A 21,206-nucleotide genomic window follows, 5' to 3' on the forward strand; every position below is an offset into this window, starting at 1 on the left:
GTTAACCGCCAAACAACTTCGTGCGCGTCGTATTGCTTCCCAGGGGATTTCCCCTGCCGACTTCCCTTACCGACATTATTCTATCGACTAGAGGCTCTTCACCTTGGAGACCTGCTGCGGATATAGGTACGAACTGGCCCGACGTCTCCACGTGGCCATAACTTAGCGGAATGAAATTTACATTAAAACTACAGGTAACTTCACCAACTTCACACAAAATTCACTTTCTTGGATTGATAGTAGGTTTTTCCTTATCATTTTAAACAGATTCCAGTCAAAATCGGCTTCTTCAAATATCAGTTTAAACTATCATTTTTTGATACAAACAGTTATATATTCATGTCAATATCTTTCAAATTCTAGTCAAAATCGGCGTCTTTGGGCATTTTAGTAACGAAAACCTTAATAAACTATTAGATTTCGACGTAAGGCAACCTTTCTGAGTCAAATAGTTGCCGATTTCGATAAAATCTTAGTCAGAATCTGCTTTTTCGCCTCTTATTGTACCCAAATCTACCTTAGAAATGCAGATATATATTTAAAACACCTTCTTTTGGGACAAATAATTGGTTTTCGTCCTTGATTTACGGAAGATTATAGCCAAAACATGCATTTTCATAACTTAGCGAACTTAAATCTACATTAAAACTGCAGATAACTACTTAAAAATTCACTTCCTTGAATTGATAATAGGTTTTTCTTTGTCATTTTAAACAGATTCCAGTCAAAATCGGCTTCTTCGACTCATATCGTACCTAAAACCGCATCAAAACTGCAAATATCAGTTTAAACTATCATTTTTTGATACAAACAGTTATATATTCATGTCAATATCTTTCAAATTCTAGTCAAAATAGGCGTCTTTGGGCATTTTAGTAACGAAAACCTTAATAAACTATTAGATTTCGACGTAAGGCAACCTTTCTGAGTCAAATAGTTGCCGATTTCGATAAAATCTTAGTCAGAATCTGCTTTTTCGCCTCTTATTGTACCCAAATCTACCTTAGAAATGCAGATACATACTTAAAACACCTTCTTTTGGGACAAATAATTGGTTTTCGCCTTTGATTTACGGAAGATTATAGCCAAAACATGCATTTTCATAACTTAGCGAACTGAAATCTACATTAAAACTGCAGATAACTACTTAAAAATTCACTTCCTTGAATTGATAATAGGTTTTTCTTTGTCATTTTAAACAGATTCCAGTCAAAATCGGCTTCTTCGATTCATGTCGTATCTAAAACCGCATCAAAACTGCAAATATCAGTTTAAACTTTCATTTTTTGATACAAAAAGTTATATATTCATGTCAATATCTTTCAAATTCTAGTCAAAATCGGCGTCTTTGGGCATTTTAGTAACGAAAACCTTAATAAACTATTAGATTTCGACGTAAGGCAACTTTCTGAGTCAAATAGTTGCCGATTTCGATAAAATCTTAGTCAGAATCTGCTTTTTCGCCTCTTATTGTACCCAAATCTACCTTAGAAATGCAGATATATACTTAAAACACCTTCTTTTGGGACAAATAATTTATTTTCGCCCTTGATTTACGAAAGATTATAGCCAAAACATGCATTTTCATAACTTAGCGAACTGAAATCTACATTAAAACTGCAGATAACTACTTAAAAATTCACTTCCTTGAATTGATAATAGGTTTTTCTTTGTCATTTTAAACAGATTCCAGTCAAAATCGGCTTCTTCGATTCATATCGTATCTAAAACCGCATCAAAACTGCAAATATCAGCTTAGACTATCATGGGTGTAAAACCCCTTTCTAAATCAAATAGTTGCCGATTTCGATAAAATCCCTGTCGGAATCTGCTTCTTCGCCTCTTAATGCACCCAAATCTACATTAGAAGAGCAGATATGATCTTAAAACCCCTCTTTTTGGGACAAATTTGGGTTTTTTTTCGCTCTTGATTTCGAGTAGATTATAGTCAAAACCTGCATTTCCATAACTTGGCAGACTGAAATATACATTGAAACTGCAGATGACTTCTACGGATTTTCAAGGTCCTAGGGGAAGATGCGGTCACTGCTGCAACTGCGGTGCTCTTCGCGTTGCAAACCATATCTCCCTGATGGAAGTTTCCACGGAACATTAAGTGTGTTTATGGACTTTCGACACCACACCCCGTTCCATGAAATGGTCGCTGCGGTGGTGGAGGTTTTCTCTTCCGAGACGTGTAGGTTTTTGGGACACACCTGTGATGAGTGCACTGTTGCCAGCGTATTTCGCAACCGTTGCTTGATGCTCCTGCGGCGGTGAGACCACCTGGCCGTCTACTATGACAGCGAGGCTAGCCTTGCTAGCGATGATGTCGGGCTTTCAAAAGATCCGCTCCCGCTCGACGTGGCAGCCGTTATTCCGTAGTCCACCCGCCAAGGCAGGGCAAACTGCATCATGACGGATCTGTCCTTAAACCGTAGCGGTGACAATGGATCGCCTTGACGGACTTCCACCGAACCGCCACTTCTCAGAAACTTGACCGGCCACTGATATTACCGTGGAAGGCTTGCTGTACGCCGTCATCACATACTCCATGAATGGACCACATCTAGAATTGCCGTGTTTTCACAGAACACACTTAATGTTCCGTGGAAACTTCCATCAGGGAGATATGGTTTGCAACGCGAAGAGCACCGCAGTTGCAGCGGTGACCGCATCTTCCCCTGGGACCTTGAAAATCCGTAGAAGTCATCTGCAGTTTCAATGTATATTTCAGTCTGCCAAGTTATGGAAATGCAGGTTTTGACTATAATCTACTCGAAATCAAGAGCGAAAAAAACCCAAATTTGTCCCAAAAAGAGGGGTTTTAAGATCATATCTGCTCTTTTAATGTAGATTTGGGTGCACTAAGAGGCGAAGAAGCAGATTCTGACAGGGATTTTATCGAAATCGGTAACTATTTGATTTAGAAAGGGGTTTTACACCCATGATAGTCTAAGCTGATATTTGCAGTTTTGATGCGGTTTTAGATACGATATGAATCGAAGAAGCCGATTTTGACTGGAATCTGTTTAAAATGACAAAGAAAAACCTATTATCAATTCAAGGAAGTGAATTTTTAAGTAGTTATCTGCAGTTTTAATGTAGATTTCAGTTCGCTAAGTTATGAAAATGCATGTTTTGGCTATAATCTTCCGTAAATCAAGGGCGAAAACCAATTATTTGGCCCAAAAGAAGGTGTTTTAAGTATATATCTGCATTTCTAAGGTAGATTTGGGTACAATAAGAGGCGAGAAAGCAGATTCTGACTAAGATTTTATCGAAATCGGCAACTATTTGACTCAGAAAGGTTGCCTTACGTCGAAATCTAATAGTTTATTAAGGTTTTCGTTACTAAAATGCCCAAAGACGCCGATTTTGACTAGAATTTGAAAGATATTGACATGAATATATAACTGTTTGTATCAAAAAATGATAGTTTAAACTGATATTTGCAGTTTTGATGCGGTTTTAGATACGATATGAATCGAAGAAGCCGATTTGGACTGGAATCTGTTTAAAATGACAAAGAAAAAAATATTATCAATTCAAGGAAGTGAATTTTTAAGTAGTTATCTGCAGTTTTAATGTAGATTTCAGTTCGCTAAGTTATGAAAATGCATGTTTTGGCTATAATCTTCCGTAAATCAAGTTCGAAAACCAATTATTTGTCCCAAAAGAAGGTGTTTTAAGTATATATCTGCATTTCTAAGGTAGATTTGGGTACAATAAGAGGCGAAAAAGCAGATTCTGACTAAGATTTTATCGAAATCGGCAACTATTTGACTCAGAAAGTTTGCCTTACGTCGAAATCTAATAGTTTATTAAGGTTTTCGTTACTAAAATGCCCAAAGACGCCGATTTTGACTAGAATTTGGAAGATATTCACATGAATATATAACTGTTTGTATCAAAAAAAGATAGTTTAAACTGACATTTGCAGTTTTGATGCGGTTTTAGGTACGATATGTGTCGAAGAAGCCGATTTTGACTGGAATCTGTTTAAAATGATAAGGAAAAACCTACTATCAATCCAAGAAAGTGAATTTTGTGTGAAGTTGGTGAAGTTACCTGTAGTTTTAATGTAAATTTCATTCCGCTAAGTTATGGCCACGTGGAGACGTCGGGCCAGTTCGTACCTATATCCGCAGCAGGTCTCCAAGGTGAAGAGCCTCTAGTCGATAGAATAATGTCGGTAAGGGAAGTCGGCAGGGGAAATCCCCTGGGAAGCAATACGACGCGCACGAAGTTGTTTGGCGGTTAACCCCTGTGCTGTTGCGACACTCTACTGCAATAGTGAAGGGCATAGGGCGCATCGACTAGAGGCTCTCCACCTTGGAGACCTGCTGCGGATATAGGTACGAACTGGCCCGACGTCTCCACGTGGCCATAACTTAGCGGAATGAAATTTACATTAAAACTACAGGTAACTTCACCAACTTCACACAAAATTCACTTTCTTGGATTGATAGTAGGTTTTTCCTTATCATTTTAAACAGATTCCAGTCAAAATCGGCTTCTTCGACTCATATCGTACCTAAAACCGCATCAAAACTGCAAATATCAGTTTAAACTATCATTTTTTGATACAAACAGTTATATATTCATGTCAATAACTTTCAAATTCTAGTCAAAATCGGCGTCTTTGGGCATTTAATAATGAAAACCTTAATAAACTATTAGATATCGACGTAAGGCAACCTTTCTGAGTCAAATAGTTGCCGATTTCGATAAAATCTTAGTCAGAATCTGCTTTTTCGCCTCTTATTGTACCCAAATCTACCTTATAAATGCAGATATATACTTAAAACACCTTCTTTTGGGACAAATAATTGGTTTTCGCCCTTGATTTACGGAAGATTATAGCCAAAACATGCATTTTCATAACTTAGCGAACTGAAATCTACATTAAAACTGCAGATAACTACTTAAAAATTCACTTCCTTGAATTGATAATAGGTTTTTCTTTGTCATTTTAAACAGATTCCAGTCAAAATCGGCTTCTTCGATTCATATCGTATCTAAAACCGCATCAAAACTGCAAATATCAGCTTAGACTATCATGGGTGTAAAACCCCTTTCTAAATCAAATAGTTCCCGATTTCGATAAAATCCCTGTCAGAATCTGCTTCTTCGCCTCTTGATGCACCCAAATCTACATTAGAAGAGCAGATATGATCTTAAAACCCCTCTTTTTGGGACAAATTTGGGTTTTTTTCGCTCTTGATTTCGAGTAGATTATAGTCAAAACCTGCATTTCCATAACTTGGCAGACTGAAATATACATTGAAACTGCAGATAACTTCTACGGATTTTCAAGGTCCCAGGGGAAGATGCGGTCATCGCTGCAACTGCGGTGCTCTTCGCGTTGCAAACCATATCTCCCTGATGGAAGTTTCCACGGAACATTAAGTGTGTTCTGTGAAAACACGGCAATTCTAGATGTGGTCCATTCATGGAGTATGTGATGACGGCGTACAGCAAGGCTTCCACGGTAATATCAGTGGCCGGTCAAGTTTCACACCCATGATAGTCTAAGCTGATATTTGCAGTTTTGATGCGATTTTAGATACGATATGAATCGAAGAAGCCGATTTTGACTGGAATCTGTTTAAAATGACAAAGAAAAACCTATTATCAATTCAAGGAAGTGAATTTTTAAGTAGTTATCTGCAGTTTTAATGTAGATTTCAGTTCGCTAAGTTATGAAAATGCATGTTTTGGCTATAATCTTCCGTAAATCAAGGGCGAAAACCAATTATTTGTCCCAAAAGAAGGTGTTTTAAGTATATATCTGCATTTCTAAGGTAGATTTGGGTACAATAAGAGGCGAAAAAGCAGATTCTGACTAAGATTTTATTGAAATCGGAAACTATTTGACTCAGAAAGGTTGCCTTACGTCGAAATCTAATAGTTTATTAAGGTTTTCGTTACCAAAATGCCCAAAGACGCCGATTTTGACTAGAATTTGAAAAATATTGACATGAATATATAACTGTTTGTATCAAAAAATGATAGTTTAAACTGATATTTGCAGTTTTGATGCGGTTTTAGATACGATATGAATCGAAGAAGCCGATTTTGACTGGAATCTGTTTAAAATGACAAAGAAAAACCTATTATCAATTCAAGGAAGTGAATTTTTAAGTAGTTATCTGCAGTTTTAATGTATATTTCAGTTCGCTAAGTTATGAAAATTCATGTTTTAGCTATAATCTTCCGTTAATCAAGGGCGAAAACCAATTATTTGTCCCAAAAGAAGGTGTTTTAAGTATATATCTGCATTTCTAAGGTAGTTTTGGGTACAATAAGAGGCGAAAAAGCAGATTCTGACTAAGATTTCATCGAAATCGGCAACTATTTGACTCAGAAAGGTTGCCTTACGTCGAAAACTAATAGTTTATAGGTTTTCGTTACTAAAATGCCCAAAGACGCCGATTTTGACTGGAATTTGAAAGATATTGACATGAATATATAACTGTTTGTATCAAAAAATGATAGTTTAAACTGACATTTGCAGTTTTGATGCGGTTTTAGGTACGATATGAGTCGAAGAAGCCGATTTTGACTGGAATCTGTTTAAAATGATAAGGAAAAACCTACTATCAATCCAAGAAAGTGAATTTTGTGTGAAGTTGGTGAAGTTACCTGTAGTTTTAATGTAAATTTCATTCCGCTAAGTTATGGCCACGTGGAGACGTCGGGCCAGTTCGTACCTATATCCGCAGCAGGTCTCCAAGGTGGAGAGCCTCTAGTCGATAGAATAATGTCGGTAAGGGAAGTCGGCCAATTGGATCCGTAACTTCGGGATAAGGATTGGCTCTAAAGATCGGGGCATGTCGGGCTTGGCGAGGAAGCGAGTTCCGGTTAACGAGCCGATCCGAACCCGGTCCCGAGCTTTGGCCTCCCGCGGAACAGCCTCGCTACGAGACCTGGAAAACTCCGGTTTTCCGGTGTTCTCTTCGCCCGCTATTTAACAGTCAGCTCCGAACTGGCACGAACCGGGGGAATCCGACTGTCTAATTAAAACAAAGCATTGCGATGGTCTTAACGTGATGTTGACGCAATGTGATTTGTGCCCAGTGCTCTGAATGTCAAAGTGAAAAAATTCAATCCAGCGCGGGTAAACGGCGGGAGTAACTTAACTATGCCTCTCTTGAGAGAGGTCGTCGAGTGTGGACATGCGTTTCGCGGCTGCTCGTAAATCGGGGCTTTTCGCCATCGCCCTTGCGCCATCGAATCCGGGATAGTCGCGTGTGCGTCTTAACGTGTTGTGTGCGTTCTGTGGCTTTCCCGATGGGCGTTTCGGGCATTTCGGGACAGATTGTGGAGACAGTGACAACCCCCTCATCTACACTATCTTGGAGCATTTCTAAACCTAATATGCGCCCCAGCCCTTCACTATTGCAGTAGAGTTGCACAGGGGTTAACCGCCAAACAACTTCGTGCGCGTCGTATTGCTTCCCAGGGGATTTCCCCTGCCGACTTCCCTTACCGACATTATTCTATCGACTAGAGGCTCTTCACCTTGGAGACCTGCTGCGGATATAGGTACGAACTGGCCCGACGTCTCCACGTGGCCATAACTTAGCGGAATGAAATTTACATTAAAACTACAGGTAACTTCACCAACTTCACACAAAATTCACTTTCTTGGATTGATAGTAGGTTTTTCCTTATCATTTTAAACAGATTCCAGTCAAAATCGGCTTCTTCGACTCATATCGTACCTAAAACCGCATCAAAACTGCAAATATCAGTTTAAACTATCATTTTTTGATACAAACAGTTATATATTCATGTTAATATCTTTCAAATTCTAGTCAAAATCGGCGTCTTTGGGCATTTTAGTAACGGAAACCTTAATAAACTATTAGATTTCGACGTAAGGCAACCTTTCTGAGTCAAATAGTTGCCGATTTCGATAAAATCTTAGTCAGAATCTGCTTTTTCGCCTCTTATTGTACCCAAATCTACCTTAGAAATGCAGATATATACTTAAAACACCTTCTTTTGGGACAAATAATTGGTTTTCGTCCTTGATTTACGGAAGATTATAGCCAAAACATGCATTTTCATAACTTAGCGAACTTAAATCTACATTAAAACTGCAGATAACTACTTAAAAATTCACTTCCTTGAATTGATGATAGGTTTTTCTTTGTCATTTTAAACAGATTCCAGTCAAAATCGGCTTCTTCGATTCATATCGTATCTAAAACCTCATCAAAACTGCAAATATCAGCTTAGACTATCATGGGTGTAAAACCCCTTTCTAAATCAAATAGTTGCCGATTTCGATAAAATCCCTGTCAGAATCTGCTTCTTCGCCTATTGATGCACCCAAATCTACATTAGAAGAGCAGATATGATCTTAAAACCCCTCTTTTTGGGACAAATTTGGGTTTTTTTCGCTCTTGATTTCGAGTAGATTATAGTCAAAACCTGCATTTCCATAACTTGGCAGACTGAAATATACATTGAAACTGCAGATGACTTCTACGGATTTTCAAGGTCCCAGTGGAAGATGCGGTCCCGCTGCAACTGCGGTGCTCTTCGCGTTGCAAACCATATCTCCCTGATGGAAGTTTCCACGGAACATTAAGTGTGTTTATGGACTTTCGACACCACACCCCGTTCCGTGAAATGGTCGCTGCGGTGGTGGAGGTTTTCTCTTCCGAGACGTGTAGGTTTTTGGGACACACCTGTGATGAGTGCACTGCGGCGGTGAGACCACCTGGCCGTCTACTATGACAGCGAGGCTAGCCTTGCTAGCGATGATGTCGGGCTTTCAAAAGATCCGCTCCCGCTCGACGTGGCAGCCGTTATTCCGTAGTCCACCCGCCAAGGCAGGGCAAACTGCATCATGACGGATCTGTCCTTAAACCGTAGCGGTGACAATGGATCGCCTTGACGGACTTCCACCGAACCGCCACTTCTCAGAAACTTGACCGGCCACTGATATTACCGTGGAAGCCTTGCTGTACGCCGTCATCACATACTCCATGAATGGACCACAAGTATTCAGGCGAAGTTTTAGCCTGCTTTAAGCACTCTAATTTGTTCAAAGTAAACGTGCCGGCCCACCTCGACACTCAATGAAGAGCACCGCAGCAGGATTGAGTTGGACCGTGCGCGTGAACGGGCTAAGTCCACCGGCAGGACGTCTCGCGGCACGCCAGTTAACACCGCGGACGTTGAACCGGCGGCGCGAGACACAAATTCGACTACGAGCTTTTTAACCGCAACAACTTTAATATACGCTATTGGAGCTGGAATTACCGCGGCTGCTGGCACCAGACTTGCCCTCCAATTGATCCTCGTTAAAGGGTTTAGAGTGTACTCATTCCGATTACGGGGCCTCGGATGAGTCCCGTATCGTTATTTTTCGTCACTACCTCCCCGTGCTGGGAGTGGGTAATTTGCGCGCCTGCTGCCCTCCTTGGATATGGTAGCCGTTTCTCAGGCTCCCTCTCCGGAATCGAACCCTGATTCCCCGTTACCCGTTACGAGCATGGTAGGCGCAGAACCTACCATCGACAGTTGATAAGGCAGACATTTGAAAGATGCGTCGCCGGTGCGAGACCGTGCGATCAGCGTAAAGTTATTCAGAGTCACCAAGTTGAACGATGTCGGGCGCACCCGCCACCGATTGGTTTTGATCTAATAAAAGCACTCCTTCCGTCTCCGGTCGGACCTCTGTTTGCATGTATTAGCTCTAGAATTACCACAGTTATCCAAGAAATTGTGGGTACGATCAAAGGAACCATAACTGATTTAATGAGCATTTCGCGGTTTCACCTCGAATTTGCGTATACGGATAGCCTTTGTATGCGGACCGCCTCCGTATGCGGACCGCCTTCGTATATGGATCGCCTCGGTATACGGACCGCCTCCGTATGCGGACCGGCTCCATATACGGAACGCCTTTATATACGGACCGCCTCCAAATACAGACCGCCTTCGTATACGGACCGCCTTGATATACAGAAGGCCTCCATATACTGATCGCCTCCATATACGGATCACCTCCATATGCGGACCGCCATTATATACGGACCGTCTCTAAATACAGACCGCCTTCGTATACGGACCGCCTCCATATACGGACCGCTTCCATATAGGGATCGCCTCCATATACGGAACGCCTTTATATACGGACCGCCTCCATATACGGACCGCTTCCATATAGGGATCGCCTCCATATACGGAACCCCTTTATATACGGACCGCCTCCAAATACAGACCGCCTTTGTATACGGACCGCCTCGATATACAGACCGCTTCCATATATTGATCGCCTCCATATACGGACCACCTCCATATACAGACCGCCATTATATACGGAACGTCTCTAAATACAGACCGCCTTTGTATACGGACCGCCTCCATATACAGACCGCCTCTATATGTAAACCGCTTCCATATGCAGACCGGCTTTATATACGGACCGCTTCCAAATACAGACCGCCTTTGTATACGGACCGCCTCCATATACAGACCGCCATTATATACGAACGGTCTCTAAATGCAGACCGCCTTCGTATATGAACCGCCTCCATATACAGACCGCCTCTATATGTAAACCGCTTCCATATGCGGACCGGCTCCATATATAGACCGCCTGCATATATAGACCGAGTCCATTTATAGACCGCCTCCATGTACAGATCGCCTTTATATACAGACCGCCCCATATATAGGTCGTCTCTATATATAGACCGCTTCCATAACCGAAGCTAACCAAAATGGACCAAAGTGAAGTATATAGACCGTCTAAACGGTAAACCGCCTCGGTGGTGGTTGGCATCACCAAAGCGATAACCGAAACTAACCAAAATGGACCAAAGTGACGTATTGCCTAGACCGTGAACCTCTTCGGTGGCGGTTTGATATCTAATTAAAACTAATAAAAAAACCGATCAAAATTTAGAATTGAACATCACCATGATTCAGAACGTTTTGAAATTGAAATAAAAATGTTAAGATATGTGATTACGTATTTTTGAAACGTTCGTCTCGAAACGTTTCGTTCGACGTTAAAGGAAAAAGGAATGGGAAAGGGAAAATAAATTTATTTCATTTTTATTTATTATCGAAAACGAATTCTTTAAAAAACCATTTGGCGGTTCTAAAAAGAACCTTGAAGGTCGCCTGAAATATAACAAATTAGTATTGATAATAAAAAATCCTTGGCCGGTTGTGAACGTCTCGTAGATCTGAAACATAAAAAAAAAGGATTAGTTACGTTATGAGATAGTGTGTCGCGAATCGGGTTATCGTCGTATTTTTCTCTATCGTTCGATTGTCCGCGGTATCGATCGTAACGAATAATTTCGACCCTCGTGATGGGATTAAAGTCATAATCGGGTAAAAGTCTCAATCGGGTGAACGTCTTTGTCGGGTTAGAGTTTTAATCGGGAAAAATTCATCGTTCGTACCGGCAACAGGAAATATTGGAACTCGTGTACTTAATAAAAATTTGGAAAATGTAATATTTTTTTTTGGTAAAAGTCGTGATCGAGTAAACGTCATAATTGGGTAAAAAGTCACGATCGGGTGAAAAGGCTATATTGGGTAAAGGACGTCGTCGGTAAAAAGTCGCCCTCGGTTACAAGTTATTATCGGTGAACTGTCATCGTTGTGTCGTAAAATCGGAACGAAAATGGGGTCGTAAAATGGAAACGAAAATGTAAAAAGTTACAAATTTTCGAATTCAATTGAAGATTTTATCTAAAAACGCCCTATAAACGATATTCTGCGTGAAAACTGGATTATTTTTGCGACCGTCTTTAAAGAAACGACCCTGTCTACGACTTTCCTTTACCAAAATGCGAATATCCTGCCAAGTACGCACTCTGGACAAAGCGACGTACAATTGACCGTGAGCAAAACACGGGACGTTGAGACACAAACCGACTCGCGAAAGAGTCTGTCCTTGCGCTTTGTTGATAGTAATTGCGTGCGCCAACTTAATCGGAAATTGTTTTCTATAAAATGTGCCGCCGCCCGGTAGCAATGGCGTTTCTTTTTCCTCTAAAACGAATTGTTTTCTGATAATGACACATTTACGGCCCTGAAATTGACCGGAAACGATGCGGCCGACTATCACGTCATCGCCTATCTCCAAAACGATCATTCTCTGTCCGTTACAAAAACCCCTCCGCACGTTAAGATTTACCAAAAGGACTACCACCGAACCGATCTTCAAAGTCAACCGATGTGGCGGTAGTCCCGACAAATCTAAACTTTCGATAATTTCACTGGTGACTCCCGTCGCGAGGGGATTGGCGATTTCGTGATCGTCGGCCCCATCCTCGTTACTCTGTCTATCGTAGGAATTGGTCGCCAAAAAGACCCTCTTCGATCCTGACGGATCGGGGAAGATCTTTGAGATGATTTCGTTCAACTCCTCGACCTCGCTGTTCACGGGACAAAGGATCGACCGGAGGGCCAATCGCTCGGCTAATTAAAAGAATCACTCGTTCGTCCCGGGAAGAGCGAGCATCGATTCGAAGACGTCCCCGTAAACAAAGTCGACGAGTTGTTCGCGCGATTTGACAATTAATTTGGAAGGAACGAACAGACAGTTATCGGAAATCGGTTCGCGTCCGTTGTCCGAAACGATTCTTTCCCCGTCGCCTACTCTCCTGATGAAATTCGACCATTCCACCTCTTGCGGATGAACACGCATGTTTTCCGTTAACGTGCACAGTTGAAAAGTACTCCATGCCGGATGCGAAACGATGGACTCGAACACGGACGCCATTTCCGCTCGCCTACCCTTGACAACGGGAAGCAACTGCTTGGGATCGCCGCTAAGAATAACGGTTTTCCCACCGAACGGCCGTCGCGATTGACCGTATTCCCGACACACGGCATCGATCATTTCCAACATCCACGACGCCAACATAAACACCTCGTCTAACACGACGAGTCTCGCGTTTCGAATATCGTCGGCCGCCTCCGACTCGCCCACCAAATTAGAAACCGGCGTATCGTCTACGCCTCTTTCTCTAGGAATGCCGAAAGAAGAATGAATCGTAGCCGCGTTCCGGATTAACGTGGCCGCGATCCCCGTAAAAGCCGCGGATACGTACGGTAACGCGCGAAGTTCCGCCTCTTCCAAAATAACGTTGACGGTCGCGGTTTTGCCGGTGCCCCCTTCGCCGGTCAAAACGAAAACCATACCGTTACGATTGCATACAGACTGTAAAACCTCGTAAACGAATCCCAGCTGTTGATCGTTGAGATCGATCAGATGCAAATTTTGATTCGGTCTCGGAACGAAAGCGAATTCCTCGAACATAACCTTTTCCTCGTCCAAAAGTTGTTCCGCCTCCTCGTCGTAAACCCAATCGGAAATCCAATCCCGAGGAAGATTAATTTTTTCCATCGAAGTGGAGCTTTCGACCAGAAATCGATCTACGAAACTCCAAAGGACCGTATACCGACACGTACGGAGCACGTGCATCCTTTCGTTTAAGTCGCCCGCGCCCTCTTCGTCGATATCTCTGATTAAATCGATATGAATCCTATGCACGTCCGCGGACATACGCCTGCACCATCTCTTAAATAAAGTTCGGGGATTCTTCGACGGATTGTACAAGAGAATTAGAGCGAACGCTTCCCTTAAATAAAACGGATGAGCAAGACGATCCGCTATCCAATCTAAAATCTTGTCCGCCTCTTCGTCGTGGTCCGGGATCAATTTTAACGCTACGCAAGCGGCCTGATACGAAGGACATAAAACGCCGTTTACGGTTTTCGCGTCCACGAACGAAATCAAACCTGTCACGTTGCCCAAAATCATTCGTAGATAGTAGCGCTCCATATTCGCCGGACTCGGATAAACCGGACTCATACGACCCATAGAACTGGTGGGTCGCGACTTGGCGACCCAACGACCTTGCCGCCAAGAGTGCGTTTCGACGATGTCGACGTAGAACCGTCACCGACCCGTCGCCTCCTCCGCCGCGTTCAATTCGAACCAAGCGACGAGCTTAGAACGCTCGCCCCTTTCGACTACGGCCATCTCGTCCCCTTCCCTGTAAATTTCACAAGCCTCTCCTTCCAAATGCACGGGCAACTTTTCGATCGTGTGACTGATATGGAACATGCCATTTCCCAAGATGCGATAGACCGCCTCGTGCGGTCCGATATATCTCATTTTAAGGAATGCCGCCGCCTCGTTCCAATCGATCGTACCGGTGGTCGTATTCACTTGCATCTCAACGCATTGGATGTTCGCTACGTCTAACCCCTTATTGACGTAGGCGTTAATGTATCGACACCCCTGGATCGGGTTTCCGACGCAAAGTTCCAAATTCGTTGCCGACGAAACGATTTTGTTGCCTGTTAAAAAGCAAACACCCGGAGGACGTCTGTAAAGAATTTGCTTCTCGATCTTAAAAACGGTGCTCGATAATTGCTGTTTCGGATATTTCCACCGGCATCGATCGACAACGGTCCAGCAAGGCGGTCTTCTGACCCTCGAATTTTCGACACCTATCTCCCCCTCTTGTTCCTCCTCCTCGTCATTGTCGTCGATTTCCTGTTCGACGTTTTCCGGTTCGATATCGCACTTGTTATGTATCATGAACGTGTTGACCAAGTGACGAAGCGATTCGAAACCGTTACCGTCCGAAGGTTCGGGCCATCTCGCCCAAATGACCCTATCCACATCCTCTCCCGAAACGGGAACGTCTTCTCTGGACAAATAGAGAAGGATATGCGCGTGCGGAGCGCCGCGTTTTTGGAATTCTACCCTGACAACGTATCCTTCGATTTTCCCTAAGATTTGACGCTCGGTCAAATCTCCCATCAAGGCATTCAATTTTTGTTCGAATACGCGACACAAAACCTCCGGAAAGTTTCCTATGTCGGACACGGATTTGTCGCGGCGGTTCATCTCGTCGATTACCTCTTGCCAATTTTTGTTTGACGTGAACGTGAGAAGGTAAGTGGGAACTCTTTTCAATTTCGCGCACAAAGCCAAACTGTCTAGATAACCGTTGTGGTAGTACCGCCTGGTACCGGGAATCGTAGCCGGTAAGATGATGATGCGACCGGGACGTACGCGAGCTAGACCTTCATTTCCCTCGTTTATTTCCGCCGTCCGCATTTCCAAGAACCTTGGAAATGGATAGGAGGAACGTCGGAAACCTACCAGGCTATAGTATATACGAAACCGCACCTATTTACGCGCGTTATATTAAACTCGGTACGAAAATTCGCTTATTTTTCGCCTCCGGCGCACCCTTACCGAGATATGGCCCTTTTTCGATTTTTTTTTTTTCGATTTTAAAATGGCCATAACTCGAAAACGATTCGTTTTTTGGGAAAACGGAGTAATTTTTTGCCCTTATAGGGACGGTTTACGACCCCATTTTACGGGAATCCGGTGTCAGTTTCCCCATTTTCTTGATTTTGGTACCCCCGCCGGCATCGTATAGAGTATTGCGAGCCTACCTCGATTTAAAATTTAAAACTTGAATGGATAGGAGGAACGTCGGAAACCTACCAGGCTATAGTGGTTACGAATCCGCACCACTCTACGCGCGTTAAATTGAGCTCGGTACGAAAATTCGCTTATTTTTCGCCTCCGACGCACCCTTACCGAAATACGGCCCTTTTTCGAAATTTTTTTTTCGATTTTATAATGGCTATATCTCGAAAACGGTTCGTTTTTTGAGAAAACCGAGCAATTTTTTGTCCCATAGGGGACGCTTTACCACCCCACTTTACGGGAATCCGGTATCGGTTTCCCCATTTTCTTGATTTTGGTACCCCCGCCGGCATCGTATAGAGTATTGCGAGCCTACCTCGATTTAAAATTTAAAACTTGAATGGATAGGAGGAACGTCGGAAACCTACCAGGCTATAGTGGTTACGAATCCGCACCACTCTACGCGCGTTATATTGAGCTCGGTACGAAAATTCGCTTATTTTTCGCCTCCGACGCACCCTTACCGAGATACGGCCCTTTTTCGTTTTTTTTTTTCGATTTTAAAATGGCCATAACTCGAAAACGGTTCGTCCAATCAAAAAAAGGACAAAATTTTCACCCCAAAGGGGTCGCTTCTCACCCCTCTTTACCCTTAGAAGGCATTTTCTCCGATTTTTTTTTCAAAAATTACAAAATTCGAGGGAGTAAAATTTGGAGGGAGGGGGGTTGAGACTTCGTCAGTCGATTCCCCACGCCGAGTCCGCCGGTCCGCCTAATCAATGACGCAGAGGCCGGTACGAACATTCGCTTATTTTTCGCCTCCGACGCACCGTTTTCGAGATACGACGATTTGAAAATTTTGAAAATTTTTCCAAAAAACCGCCGTATCTCGGAAACGGTTCGTCGTAGCGAGAAACGGAGCGAATTTCCGCCCAAAAGGGACGGTTTCCGACCCCGTTTTACCTGGAACCGACATCGTTTCCGCCATTTTCCGGAAAAAAGTTCTTTCGGGGGCGGTAACTCCGCCCCCCGAGGTCGGGGGCGGTTCCGCTCGCGGCGCCGAAATCGCGGCCGCCCCCTCCGCCGACCCGCCAAGTTTCATCCCGATCGGAGCTGCCGTTCCTGAGATACATCGCGAGCCGGCAACGTCGCTTGTTATGCGGGGACTAGGGCAGTATCTGATCGCCTTCGAACCTCTAACTTTTGTTCTTGATCAATGAAAACGTTTTTGGCAAATGCTTTCGCTTCTGTCCGTCTTGCGACGATCCAAGAATTTCACCTCTAACGTCGCAATACGAATGTCCCCATCCGTTCCTATTAATCATTACCTCGGGATTCCGAAAACCAACAAAATAGAACCGAGGTCCTATTCCATTATTCCATGCACACAGTATTCAGGCGAAGTTTTAGCCTGCTTTAAGCACTCTAATTTGTTCAAAGTAAACGTGCCGGCCCACCTCGACACTCAATGAAGAGCACCGCAGCAGGATTGAGTTGGACCGCCCGCGTGAACGGGCTAAGTCCACCGGCAGGACGTCTCGCGGCACGCCAGTTAACACCGCGGACGATGAACCGGCGGCGCGAGACACAAATTCGACTACGAGCTTTTTAACCGCAACAAATTTAATATACGCTATTGGAGCTGGAATTACCGCGGCTGCTGGCACCAGACTTGCCCTCCAATTGATCCTCGCGTTAAAGGGTTTAGAGTGTACTCATTCCGATTACGGGGCCTCGGATGAGTCCCGTATCGTTATTTTTCGTCACTACCTCCCCGTGCCGGGAGTGGGTAATTTGCGCGCCTGCTGCCCTCCTTGGAAATGGTAGCCGTTTCTCAGGCTCCCTCTCCGGAATCGAACCCTGATTCCCCGCTACCCGTTACGACCATGGTAGGCGCAGAACCTACCATCGACAGTTGATAAGGCAGACATTTGAAAGATGCGTCGCCGATGCGAGACCGTGCGATCAGCGTAAAGTTATTCAGAGTCACCAAGTTGAACGATGTCGGGCGCGAACCCGCCACCGATTGGTTTTGATCTAATAAAAGCACTCCTTCCGTCTCCGGTCGGACCTCTGTTTGCATGTATTAGCTCTAGAATTACCACAGTTATCCAAGCAATTGTGGGTACGATCTAAGGAACCATAACTGATTTAATGAGCCTTTCGCGGTTTCACCTTGAATTTGGTATACGTATATGGATCGCCTTTGTATCCGCTTCCATATGCGGACCGGCTCCATATATAGACCGCCTGTATATATAGACCGCCTCCATTTATAGACCGCCTCCATTTATATACCGCCTCCATATACAGATCGCCTCTATATACAGACCGCCCCCATATATAGGTCGTCTCTATATATAGACCGCTTCCATAACCGAAACTAACCAAATTGGACCAAATTGAAGTATATAGACCGAATAGATGGTAGACCGCCTCCGTGGTGGTTGGCGTCACCAAAGCGATAACCAAAACTAACCAAAATGGACCAAAGTTGAGTTTATAGATTGCCTAGACCGTGAACCTCTTCGGTGGCGGTTTGATAGGAACGTCGGAAACCTACCACGCTATGGTGTTTACGAAACCGCACCACTCTACGCGGCCGTTTGCAGTAGGTAGCTTTCGAACCTACGCTGATATGGAGAATCTGATTTCTAGTCAGACGCTTTTACCGACAGACCAAATCTAAATTTGCTTGAAAGTGGTACTATTTCTGGTGATGTGCCATGCGTTGAAATATAAGGCCATTATATTTTTATAAATTCATGTACTCAATCCCCATATCTGAGAAAAATTTCTGGGCTGAGCTGTTAATTAAAAAATATATATTTCAAGCAAAACAATTTCCGTTTGCAGTAGGTAGGTTTCGAATCTACGCTGCCATGGAGAATCTGATTTCTAGTCAGACGCCTTAACTGACGGACCAGGGCTAAATCTGTTTGAAAGAAGAACTATTTCTGGTGATGTGCCATTTAAAATATAAGGGCATTATATTGTTTTAAATTTATGCACTCAATCCCCATAATTGACAAAATTTTCTGGGCTGAGCTGCTAATTACAAAAATTATATTTCAAGCAAAACAAATGGTCGTTTGCAGTAGGTAGGTTTCGAACCTATGCTGATAGAGAATCTGATTTCTAGTCAGACGCCTTAACCGACAAACCAGGGCTAAATCTGTTTGAAAGTCAAACTATTTCTGGTGATGTGCCATGTGTTGCAAAATAAGTCCATTACATTTTTATAAATTTATGTACTCAATCCCCATATTTGAGAAAAATTTCTAGGCTGAGCTGTTAATTAAAAAATATATATTTCAAGCAAAACAATGGCCGTTTGCAGTAGGTAGGTTTCGAACCTACGCTGCTATAGAGAATCTGATTTCTAGTCAGACGCCTTTACGGACAGACCAGGGCTAAATCTGTTTGAAAGTAGAACTATTTCTGGTGATATGCCATTTGAAATATAAGAGCAGGTTTTAAATGTATGCACTCAATCCCCATAATGACAAAATTTTCTGGACTGAGCTGCTAAAAATTATATTTCACGCAAAACAAATGGTTGTTTGCAGTAGGTAGGTTTCATACCTACGCTGCCATGGAGAATCTGATTTCTAGTCAGACGCCTTAACCGACAGACCAAGGCTAAACCTGTTTGAAAGTCGAACTATTTCTGGTGATGTGCCATGCGTTGAAATATAAGTCCATTATATTTTTATAAATTTATGTACTCAATCCCCATATTTGAGAAAAATTTCTGGGCTGAGCTGTTAATTAAAAGATATATATTTCAAGCAAAACAATGGCCGTTTGCAGTAGGTAGGTTTCGAACTCAATCCCCATAATTGACAAAATTTTCCGGACTGAGCTGCTAATTACAAAAATTATATTTCAAACAAAACAATTTCCGTTTGCAGTAAGTAGGTTTCGAACCTACACTGCCATCGAGAATCTGATGTCTAGTCACCCGAATTAACCAATAGACCAAGGCTAAATCTGTTTGAAAGTCGAACTATTTCTGGTGATGTGCCATGCGTTGAAATATAAGGCCATTATATTTTTAGAAATTTATGTACTCAATCTTGATATTTGAAAAAATTTCTGGGCTGAGCTGTTAATTAAAAAATATATATTTCAAGCAAAACAATGGCCGTTTGCAGTAGGTAGGTTTCGAACTTATTCCCCATAATTGACAAAATTTTCTGGACTGAGCTGCTAATTACAAAAATTATATTTCAAGCAAAACAATTTCCGTTTGCAGTAGGTAGGTTTCGAACCTACGCTGCCATGGAGAATCTGATTTCTCGTCAGGCGCCTTAATTGACAGACCAGGGCTAAATCTGTTTGAAAGTAGAACTATTTCTTTTGATGTGCCATTTGAAATATTAGGACATTATATTGTTTTAAATGTATGCACTCAATCCCCATAATTAACAAAATTATCTGGACTGAGCTGCTAATTACAAAAATTATATTTCAAGCAAAACAAATGGTCGTTTGCAGCAGGTAGGTTTCGAACCTACGCTGCCATGGAGAATCTGACTTGTAGTCAGACGCCTTAACCCACAGACCAGGGCTAAATCTGTTTGAAAGTAGAACTATTTCTGGTGATGTGCCATGCGTTGAAATATAACGCCATTATATGTTTATAAATTTATGTACTCAATTCCCATATTTGAGAAAAATTTCTTTGCTGAGCTTTTAATTAAAAAATATATATTTCAAGCAAAACAATTTTCGTTTGCAGTAGGTAGGTTTCGAAACTACGCTGCCATGGAGAATCTGATTTCAAGTCAGACGCCTTAGTCGACAGACCAGGGCTAAATCTGTTTGAAAGTAGAACTATTTCTGGTGATGTGCCATTTGAAATTTAAGCGCATTATATTGTTTTATATGTATGCACTCAATCCCTATAATTGACAAAATTTTCTGGGCTGAGCTGCTAATTACAAAAATTATATTCCAAGCAAAACAAATGGTCGTTTGCAGTAGGCAGGTTTCGAACCTACGCTGCCATGGAGAATCTGATTTCTAGTCAGACCCCTTAACCGACAGACCAAGGCTAAATCTGTTTGAAAGTCGAACTATTTCTGGTGATGTGCCAGGCGTTGCAATATAAGTCCATTATATTTTTTTAAATTTATGTAGTCAATCCCCATATTTGAGAAAAATTTCTGGGCTGAGCTGTTAATTAAAAAATATATATTTCAAGCAAAACAATGGCGGTTTGCAGTGGGTAGGTTTCGAACCTACGCTGCCATAGAGAATCTGATTTCAAGTCAGACGCCTTAACCGACAGAACAAGGCTAAATCTGTTTGAATGTCGAACTATTTCTGGTGATGTGCCATACGTTGAAATATAAGTAAATTATATTTTTATAAATTTATGTACTCAATCTTTAATTTAAGAAAAATTTCTGTTCTGAGCTGTTAATTAAAAATTATATATTTCAAGCAAAATAATGGCCGTTTGCAGTAGGTGGGTTTCGAACCTACGCTGCCATAGAGAATCTGGTTTCTAGTCAGATGCCTTAACCGACAGACCAGGGCTAAATCTGTTTGAAAGTAGAACTATTTCCGGTGATGTGCCATTTGAAATATAAGGGCATTATAATTTTTTAAATTTATGAACTCAATCCCTATAATTGACAAAATTTTCTGGGATAAGCTGCTATTTACGAAAATTAAATTTCAAGCAAAACAATGGTCTTTTGCAGTGGCGAACCTATAATGATAGAGAATCTGATTTCTAGTCAGACGC

General features: G+C 42.4%; 1 protein-coding gene across 1 annotated transcript; it reads right to left on the reverse strand.

Moving 5' to 3' along the window:
* Positions 1-11,716: 11,716 nt before the first annotated feature.
* Positions 11,717-15,124, reverse strand: LOC132697611 (uncharacterized). The gene is made up of 3 exons (XM_060663166.1): positions 13,960-15,124; positions 12,483-13,908; positions 11,717-12,422 (listed from the first exon to the last, which is right to left on the reverse strand). The coding sequence occupies exons 1-3, from the start codon at positions 15,122-15,124 to the stop codon at positions 11,717-11,719; spliced, it is 3,297 nt and encodes a 1,098-aa protein (XP_060519149.1).
* Positions 15,125-21,206: the final 6,082 nt, after the last annotated feature.

Source organism: Cylas formicarius, unplaced genomic scaffold (genome assembly GCF_029955315.1).
Source record: "Cylas formicarius isolate icCylForm1 unplaced genomic scaffold, icCylForm1.1 PGA_scaffold_25__1_contigs__length_1324815, whole genome shotgun sequence".
Taxonomy (NCBI): domain Eukaryota; kingdom Metazoa; phylum Arthropoda; class Insecta; order Coleoptera; family Brentidae; genus Cylas; species Cylas formicarius.